This window comes from Thamnophis sirtalis, unplaced genomic scaffold, assembly GCF_051295495.1.
Source record: "Thamnophis sirtalis isolate CommonGarterSnake01/CBP01778 unplaced genomic scaffold, rThaSir2_p1.2 scaffold_3, whole genome shotgun sequence".
NCBI lineage: Eukaryota > Metazoa > Chordata > Lepidosauria > Squamata > Natricidae > Thamnophis > Thamnophis sirtalis.
The window spans coordinates 73,019,418-73,030,052 of record NW_028261383.1 but is presented as its reverse complement, the minus strand read 5'-3'; the positions used below and the strand labels follow the sequence as shown (position 1 = coordinate 73,030,052).

Genomic DNA, 10,635 nt, shown 5'->3' with positions numbered 1-10,635 from the left:
CACACGAGGACAGAAAGGTTAGCCATCACTGCCAGAAACCATTGTGCTTTATAGAACGCACCTAGATTTATGAACTGTCACGTCCTTGGTAGTCAGGGTAAATCAGAAGGGAGATATATGGCACGTGGACAAGATTTTACTGACCCATGGTAGTGACTGCTTGATTTATCAAAATCCACAAGCAAATAGGAGCAAGTGTGCCAAATTATTTGCTGCAATTAGCAAAGCACCTGGAAATTCTGGGCTTCAGGTACAAAGGTTTTACTGCATCAACCTTGAGTGGGCAGAACTGATCACACCAGCCAAGAAAAAGATCCTCCTAATTGCATGAGTAATTTTTTTAGTACCAACATATCCAAGTGAACCCAGCAACCATTTGCTTCATTTCAAAACCAAATTAACTTTTGAAAAGTACATGGCCATATGAATTTTTAAGAGGGGGAAGCAGTAGAAATTCTATCCTTAGCATTCATTCAGCCGTGCAAGCACTGCCAAATGATTTGTTTGCAGATCATCTCAAGAGCTACATTTGCCAAAGGCAAAAGTTAATAAATGTAAATACCTTCACAAATTAGCCATGCAAAAAGAGAGCTACTTCTAAAGAATAGGCATCGTTTGAACCAATTTCCTTCATTGTTAGTGGTTTTAAAGCAAGCTTCTTAATATACTATTAAAATAGTATTTCATTAATGGATCAATTTGGTTCATTATTGCTGCATTCCCCTGATATTTCATGGCTTTTTATTTGAAAACTAAAATGAAATAGTAGAACTGGTTGCCATTAAGTAAATGAACAGTGAGAGAAGATGCAATTTGGTACTGCCTCCCTTCTGAATTTCACCAAACATATTTCTGCTATTATTCATCTTTAATTGGATTTTATTAAAATATATTTTGTGAAAAAAATATATAAAACCTATGTATATAATTAGATAGATAGATAGATAGATAGATAGATAGATAGATAGATAGATAGATAGATAGATAGATAGATAGACAGACAGACAGACAGACAGACAGACAGACTCTTCCATAGAGAAAAAAGACTACAATTTCATTTAATTGACAATATATTCAAAAATGCTTGCTGGTTATATAAGCCTTTATCTTTTACTTGTTCTGCAATTTCAAGAGTGTGCGTACAACCAATCTATAACCTTCTTGCTATTTGAATATTTGTGCCTAACCCATATCAGTCTGTGCTTATGTCCCACTGACACTTTAATAACCAAAACTATTGAAATTAGGAATCTCATTTTTAATAACATTAAATGCCTTGCTTAGATCACACCACAAAGCATAATTGTAAAAGTAATACCTTAGAATTCCTACCCTGTCCAAAGGTTACTCACTAGATTCTCTCATGTACCCTTAAAAGTATCACCTAGACAGAGTTTTGAGAATGATGGACATTAAAATCAAACACATTTGGAGAGATCCTCTCCTTTGGGGAAGCTGTTTAAAGGACAGTCATAAATTTACCAGGCAGCAGCAGCAATATATTCTATAGTAGGAAACAGAAGACAATATTTCTACCAACCTTTGATTGAATGCATCCTGTGCATGCCAACCTTTCACAGGAATACTGAAACATTTTTCAGGAATGAAAAGGCCTTCAGTTCATCAAAAACACATCGTTTAATGTAACCGTTATGAACTCAGAACACTAGAATTAAATTCATAAATAAAAAATATAAAACGTGGCTGCTACAATCCATTACTCCTGTATTATTAGCAAAAAGAGGCAGAGAGGAAACTAGGTTTATTAGGTCCTTCTGAGCCTAGAAGTCCTCACACCCTTAAAGTTACAACTATGAACTAAGAATGCTGTGGAATGGCAGAGTAGCTTGTGTGAAAGATTGTAGATTAGGGGTGCCAAACTCGATTTCATTGAGGGACGCATCAGGGTTGTGTTTGACCTCAGGAAGCTGGGTGGGCGTGGCCAGCTAGATGTCACTCATGTTGGGGGCATCTATGGTGGCTCAAGTGCTCTGCAAGCAAAAACGGAGCTCAGGAGGGCCACGTGTAGCCCGCCTGAGCTTCGTTTTCACTAGCAGAAGCATCACGAGCCAGTCCTTCGCTGTTTCCAGGGCAGCCCCATGGGCCAGATCTAAGTACTCTGTGGGCCGGATCTGGCCCACAGGCCTTGAGTTTGACACCCCTATTGTAGAGCATTTATGGCTCTGAGCAGGAATATGGCATGGAAAGATCAGCTATTCCTATTGCTTCTGAAAATAACACTCACTTGTTACTCAAGAAAACAAATCGAATGTGTCTTCCAAGGTTTCTTGGAGCTTGAACATGATAAAGATTAACAATATTTATACCAAGTGATTTAATGATACATAATTGCCCATGACTTTAACAAATACCTGGGCATTGCTACTGAAATGTAGTATCTGAAATCGAAGGAAACATATTAGATGCATGTTTTAAAGAAACACTTAAATTTGTGCTTTATTTACTGATGTAAGATAATCAGTATCTTTAAATGTTGTTACTAATGATTTCCACGCTACAGTTATAGATATCAGTATATCAGTTTTCCCATATTTTATTTTTTAACACTAATTTGGTTTTTGTTCTAATTTTCCAAATAATGTCCTTATTAAATATTACATTTAACATGGTTTCATGTGAATTGTTTTTTTAAAAATAGAATTGCTATAAGCAAATAACACTTGATGTTACATTTCAAATATTTATAAAATACAGTATATTAATATTTGCATTTACAATATTTAAGTATTGTATAAAAATGAAGTAAAATCCCTGACAGTCAATTATGTTTTTTTAACAAAAAAAAATTCCCATATGCTTACTTTATGCTTACTTTAGCAGTACAGTTAAATTACTATTTTAACTCATGAATAATATCTGATTATCCCTTCCCATTAACAAAACAGTTTTCATCTGACAGAAAAAAGTATATTTCCACCATGTTTTTATAATCAGCTCAAATCATTTCATCAGTCCTCACAGAATCTTCAATGAAATCCTCTTCATTGAAGGTTATGGACCATGTTTTACTCCACTGGTCTGAGTAGATTTTTTTGAATTTCGTAGTCTAAACAAAGAGAGAGAATGGCTGGCTCAAAGTCACCCAGCTGGCTTCCATGCCTAATTGAGGAGCAGGACTTGACTTTATTCATTCCTAGTCCACCACACTGGCTCACATTTAAATTCCTCCATGTTTATCATTAAAAGTTATCCCAAACAACCAGAACCCTCTGAAGCGGTAACCTCCAGGATAAAATATATTTAGAAAATAACTCCATTCACAAATAGCTGGCACCTGCCAAAGTTGTCAATTTAAAATGTTTCAGGCTCAAAATCTAATTTGGTCATCAACTACATGTAGTCCTCAATTTACTAATATAATTAAGCCTGGAATTTTGGTGGTTAAGTCATGGTGGTAGTTGTTTAGAGGATCACCTTGTGACCATGATTGATTTTAGCAACCTGTTTGCGGTTGTAAGCAAATACCATATTCATTAAGTTAGTGCCATGGTCATAAAGTAAAACCTGTTTTACCCAATGGGCTTTTTTGTTGTTGTTGTTGTTGGAAACCAGGAATAAAAATGCCATATGACTGCAGTAAACAGCCATAATTGTGAGTTGGTTGCCAAGCTTCCAGAATGCAATCCCATGAACCCAGAGGAGAGTACAGTCATTCAAAATCAGGTTGTACGTAGTTCTGAGGAGGTCCCTTGTAACTTTGAATGGTAGCTAAATGATAATATTGAAACAGACATACAGGGAATCCTCATTTAATGACTGGTCATTAAGTGAGGATTCCCTGCATGGCTGTTTCAAAATTTCAATCAGATAATCATTAGAAACATTACATCTTTATACATCTTTGTATAATAATTATCCATTTAAATACAAATCCCTTTATCAAATTAACATTATTAATTATATATAATTATTATTATAACTTAGCATTATTTTAATTGTTCTTTGGAATATCTTGATAAAATATGCATTCTAACAAAATGTATTAGTTTTGTCTCTGTAAAAAATATTGTCGTGAGAGTTGCCATAAGGCAAAGTGCTCCAACTGTGACATGAATTAATCTGGCCATCCACCCTTTATCACAGCACAGAAACACCTATAAAGAAAAGAAAGTGAAATTACTATGACAAAGAAAGCAAACATATCTTATCACAGGTTAATGCTTTTGATTCAAAGGTAAAGGAAAGATGGTATTACCTACAGACTATAACCTGTTTCTTAATCATTTTTTTGCAAAATTACCCTATATAGCAAAATTGCCCCATATATAGCAATAACAATAAAACTTAGATTTATATACCGCTTTACAGTGCTTTATAGCCCTCTCTAAGCAGTCTACGGAGTCAGCCTATTGCCCCCAACAATCTTGGTCCTCATTTTACCCACCTTGGAAGAATGGAAAGCTGAGTCAACCTTGAGCCTAGTAAGATTTGAACTGCCAAATGCAGGCAGCTGGCAGTCAACAGAAGTAGCCTGCAGTACTGCACTTGAACTACTGTGCGACTGTTGCTCAAATAGTTCAGATATGATTTAAAAGTAATGTCTGATCCAAAACTATTCACAACTCTAGCAGAATGGAAGCTGTTAGGGACACTGCAGCATGATAATCAGGTATAGAACTTTATTCAAATCTTTAGAATCTTTTTAATAAAGGTAATTGATCTCCTATTGGCATTATTTCTGAACCATTTATGGAATAAAAAACATGAACCATGTGCCACCTATTTCATAGGTAGATGCAGGCACACTAAGTACATGGAAAAAGACACCCCATTCGTATTTGCAAGTATGATCTGTATATACGGAACAGCAATATGTCATTTCTTCACTTTGTTTATTATGCAATTTATTTAACAATACTATTTTCTTTAGGTTCAGAAACCCAGAAAAGGGTCTTTTAAGTTGACAAATTGAGAAGATGCAGCTATTTTTGACCTAGTGGGTTAAAGGGGCACTTCAAAAAATGACTCTCTGAACGGTGAAAGGGAGTGCTAGTTTAGTCATCTGCTTTGTCCAAATGAAACAAAGTGGAAGAAAAAATATCACCCACCTCTGAAACCTTAGTGCTCATCCCACTGATGATATAAACAACAACCAGGAATCGTGAAATAAGAAGGCCCTTCAAAGGTCTGTAAGGGCTGCATTCGAAGTATCTATAGATGTAGTGGAGGCTGTGTAAAATTCGGATCCCCATATTGAAGCAGTTGGCAAGGACAAATCCTATGCTCCCTAGCCAAGAGGTCAAGAAATAGGACAGGCACAGAAATGCAAAGGACAAACCCAGCATGACAAAGTTATACCTAAAAACAAAAATAAAAGAAGTAAAAACATTTTCCGCATTTCAGAATCTCAGCAATTTAAGGTTTTAGAGATGGAATTATTTTTAGGCAACTTTTAAGTAAACCTCTAACTTGTTCCATATGCAGATCTCATTGGCTAGGAACCAAAAAAAAAAAAAAAGCAGGGCACTGCTGTAACATCTTGTAATGTAGACATATGGAGTAGGTGAGTTTCAGTTCCCTTCCTTGAGACTAACTCAGGAAGTAAAATTAAACCATGAAATTTTATTCAAGTGTCAAATTTGTATTTGGTTCATTTTCTGTATGTCTGTCTTTTGTAAATTGACCATCCTTTAGTTTAATCCTATTCCAGACAATTTATTAATCTTATTTATGAGCAGCAATATTCCAGATATGGCTAGAAGAGAAAATAGTTTTATCGTTTTCTCCCATCTATGACCCCACCTTCCAAAAACTTAAAAGAAGAAAAACACATTGACTATTGTGGAAAAAAATACATTTAAAATGATTATGATGAAAGAGACACAGATTAGATCCACACTATAAGTAGGTGTGAGATACAATATATGCACTGCTTTGAACATTGAGAAAATGTTTTATTATACGTACAAACCTCATTGAGTCTCAGTACTAAATTATGAGCTTTTGTATCTTTTTTTTCTTCTCTTTTTTCTATCTTTTGTGGCAGCCTCAAAAAGATTAAAAGCTTTCAGGCCTGTATTCAATTTAAGCACAGCTTATCATTACATCCAAAGTATAGCAAACTGAGGTATATAGCTATGGCATAGAAAACCAATTACCAACCACAGCTGCTGATCCTGACTTAGTCCCTTAACTATTATTACAAAGATTAACATTAGTTTTGAACTTAGCTATAATGATAAAAATATGTAAATTAAACAAGAGGTTAAAAATGTCTGATCTCTTGACATACTTCCAGAGAGCGAGAAAGTTTGTGTATGTCATACCAAAAGAGTAGTTTGGCATTATGTCCAAACCATATGATATAAAATGAGATATAAGGATGATATAAATAACAACACACCATCAATCATCATAAGTTTTATTAAGGTGTTTTTTTAATTAAAAAAAGGCTCTGTTGAAAAGCTGATGAAGTCTAAAAACTGAACTGAAAAGCAAGGCAACCACAAATATGCATTGATGGTAATTGCGTTTTAGAGGACTGTCTGTCAATATTAATATTTCTGTTATGTGGATGAGCTTATAAATAGTGACATCTATTTATGTCAATTTAAAATGGAACATTTAATAACAGTACCTTTTCTCTCTGCCCAGACCTTTATGTACAGAGAACTGTTTTGCTATGCCACTGATCAAACTGAACTAAATAGTATCTTAAACATCCTTTTAATATTTAAGTGTCTCTACTTTCCTCACACTCATGCTGTCTAAGGAAGTCCTCTAATGCACAGACTCCCCTGCGTGGGAAGTGAGAATTAATAACGAATTCATGAAAATGAAGATTAATTCAATATTATTCCGATCTTGAACTAGAATGCTGTAATGAACATCTTCAAGGTTTTTGCCTTTCACACTAGAGGATAGCTTTACTGGGAATTTACAATTAATCACATCTTACAACTCTCTGAAATGTATTTTACTTGATCAAAAGTCAATTTAAAACAAAATTATGGAAGCTGCACAGTGACAGGAATTTGCAGAGAAGCCTACATTATCTTAAATATGTAATTCAAAATGTTAAATGTTTAATTAATCATTTGTTTTTCAGTGGGATAAGTTCTCTATAAAGTTAAATTTGACTGAAATATACAAGAGACATATCCTTAGTCAATAAAGTTAACATATGTAGCATCAGAATTTTTTCAGAAGAAAAACAGAATAGGTTCACTGAACAAGTGTTACTTACTTATAAAGTTTAGAAGCAAAGTTTTATTTTTTATGTACAAGACCTCCACAACATATAGTGGTGTCACAGCAAAGTTAACAGGAGGCTGGCAGCTATTATTATGCCAGTCGCACTACTGAAATTAGTTCACAGCCATAACAGAAAGACCTAAAGCAGACCTTTATGATGAAGCTTATTCTCAAAAGAAGGAGCTGCACTGTATTTTAAAGGCTAACCCTTTCACCGAAACTTACAATTTCGGGAATAATTGTTCTGCTTCTAGCAGTGTCTGTGGAGTGAGTACAAGGTTTAAAGATCAGTATCAACAAAGGTCAGGCACCCAGGATCAAGCAGAATGAGTTTGCCCACTGAGACCAAGGGTAGCATCTTATTTCTTTTGTCACACCAGTGAATGTGGAGAAGTAAATCCTAACGGCTATGCTTAGTTTTAAGACTTTGCACTTCATATATTTAAAAAGACTATGAGTAAGTTCCTGATACCATTTTATGAACCATTGATGTGGACTAGCATTTTATTGTAGCCCTGTAAATTTACATAATGCACCATTCAGAATAATATGACTAAAAGATATCATACAGATAAAAATCTTCAAAGAGGGATCACTAGGAATATTTGAAAATCTGAATATTTTAGCTATGTGGATGGCTACTTATAAGCAAATGTTAGGTGTTCACTGACTGCTAAAAAAACGAGTCAGATGTATATCTTCCTTGAAAAAGAGTTATCATAAACATAATGGACCATATCAAAGGTGTCATATAAAAGGTAAAGGTTTCCCTCGTACATATGTGCTAGTCGTTCCCGACTCTAGGGGATGATGCTCATCTCCGTTTCAAAGCCAAAGAGTCAGTGTTGTCTGAAGATGTCTCCATGGCCATGTGGCCGGCATGACTAAACGCCGAAGGTGCACAGAACACTGTTATCTTCCCACCAAAAGTGGTTCCTATTTTTGTACATGAATTTTTATATGCTTTCAAACTGCTAGGTTGGCAGAAACTGGGACAAGTAACGGGAGCTCGCTCTATTACACGGTGCTAGTGATTCAAACCACCGAACCATATCTAGCAGTAACCATATGTTTATTGCTATATAAGAAATATTCAGCTAAATGGTGACTGGCAATGGCAGAGAAGCCTATCTATATACTACTAAATCTCTTTTTTTTCCTGTAAACTTTAACTGGGTAAAGCAATGCCCTTAGGACAAAGTGTTTTGAACCAAACAAAATAACTTACAGAATGTGTTTAAAATCTGAGACCCATGCCTTTCATAGAATTTTATAAAAATTTATAAAACATTTTATGACATAAAAATTACCATAAAAGAGTTTACGACATAATAACCAAATATCATATTCTGATATTTGATTGTGCTATACAGTTGAACAAGGGTTATTTTCAAGGCAGATATATATGAATGTATCCCAATTTTTTAGGGAAGGCAGTACATAAGAAGTTCTGTCATTGTTGAACCCAGAAGAGAGACTGATGAAGACAATATAAGAATAAAGAAAGAAAACAACCAGAAACGTAGAAGAAGCAGTGTGAATTTTCTGTAGTTTGCAGTTGGTAAGCAAACCTTAGCAAGACCCTATAGATTGAAAATAGGAAGTTACAGGAAGAATGCTGCTTTAGGTTTTCTAAAGTTCTATGAAAACTTCATGGAGTTTCATGATAGAGAAGAAAGTGGGAGGGAAATCACTTGAATGCAGTTTTGGGCACTCATGGTAATTTTTCTAAGGTTTAATGAAACGAGCAGGGTGGATCAGCTAATTTTCAGAAGCAGGTACCAAAGGTTAGCAATATTAATAGCACTATGATGTATATACCTCTCTATAGAGTTTTATTCTAAAAAATTCTAACTAAGATTCTGTGGCTTGAACAACTCTGAAAGCCTTTGTTCATTGACTATTTCCCCTGCTCCAAATACAGATCAGGCACATACAAATTAATTAAAAGTTTATAACTAGAATGTTCTTAACTCTTATTTAAAAATAGGTCAGTATCAAATATTGTTATACATAATGAGGATCAGTTAATAAATTCTGTAATTGGATGAGTTGCTTTATGCTGTAGGCAAATAAATATGCATAGGAACTGCATCAAAGAACTAGCTAAGATTCTACACAATTCAACCAACACCTCCCCACAAATACAGCTTGGGATTCTATTCTACAGACTTGAAATTCAGCCCTTTGATATAGAGGTAGCTTTCAACTGATAAGCTATCATTTTCTGGCTGTTAGACGTTACAATGGCAATGGAAAAAATGACTTAAAGACTGTTTTTCCATACATACAACCATTGCAGCATCCCCATAGTAAATACATGATCAAAATTCAGACACTTGGTAACTGGCATATATTTATGACAGTTCCAGTGTCCTGGAATCATGTGATCTCCTTTTGCAATTTTATAACAAGCAAAGTCAATAGGGAAGCCAGATTCACTAACAACTGTGTTACTAACTTAACAACTGCAGTGATTCTCTTAACAATTGTGGCAAGAAAGATGGTTAAATAGTTTTGGGCTCAATCAAGTCAAGGACTACCTTTATTAGAAAACAATCTAGTATAAATAATTCACAAATCATTATCCCTTTCAAGAATTGTACTCATGAATATCTCCTATGCCTAAGTGGTAGGATTAATGGAATGAATAGAAGAATAGAAGATTCATACCCAAGATCACGTTCAACCTCAATCCTCGCAATATCCAGGTGTACAATTTCATTTAGTGGGGACACCCCTAACTTGACTTTGAGAAGCTTAATTAAAATCAACTCTTCAACTCCAATTGATTATACATCTAGATGAATCTTCAGGGACTAGGTGAGTTATGTACATAAACTATTTGTCTAACAATCAGTAAACTTCCCAGTTATATTAAATCTTTCAGTTCATGAATAGCTCCTTGTATAAATGAATGTTTCTTTTTCTATGCATGGGAGAATAGCTATCAAATTTAAGCTATTACTTATTCTGAGGTGCTTTCTCATTCAAAATTACAGACAATGTAGAATTAAAATTAACTTTTGGTAATTGTGGCAATTTTACATTACCTGTCCACTTCTTCTTTAGACATTGAAGCAAATGTAAAACACTCTGTTATCCCATTAACAGCAAGCAGCAAGACATACAAACTATACCAGCGAAGGAGAGTTGGACCTGATTAAACATTGTGACAAGTAAATTAATCACACATAACTTTATTTTTGTACAAAGATGCAAATAAAAATATTAATAAATTATAAAACACAATCAACATAATCTAGCAATTTAAATTTTTACTATAATTCAAATATTCAATTTCAATTTAGGTTTGAATATGGGTTAAACTCTGGAGGCAATTTTTTATTTTTATTTAGTTATTACATTTATATGCTATGCTATATATGGTAAGACAGCTCTGGGCTGCTCCTTTTCTTA

General features: G+C 34.4%; 1 protein-coding gene across 1 annotated transcript in view; it reads right to left on the bottom strand.

Annotated features, from left to right (window-relative positions):
- Positions 1 to 1,033: 1,033 nt before the first annotated feature.
- Positions 1,034 to 10,635, bottom strand: part of RFT1 (RFT1 glycolipid translocator homolog) — a 29,583-nt gene continuing 19,981 nt past the window's right edge. The window contains exons 11-13 of the mRNA XM_014062924.2: positions 10,269 to 10,374; positions 5,070 to 5,319; positions 1,034 to 4,115 (exon numbers count right to left, since the gene is read on the bottom strand). Coding sequence (XP_013918399.2) covers positions 3,948 to 4,115; positions 5,070 to 5,319; positions 10,269 to 10,374 — 524 coding nt within the window. The 3' untranslated portion in view covers positions 1,034 to 3,947. The remainder of the gene's footprint in view (positions 4,116 to 5,069; positions 5,320 to 10,268; positions 10,375 to 10,635) is intronic.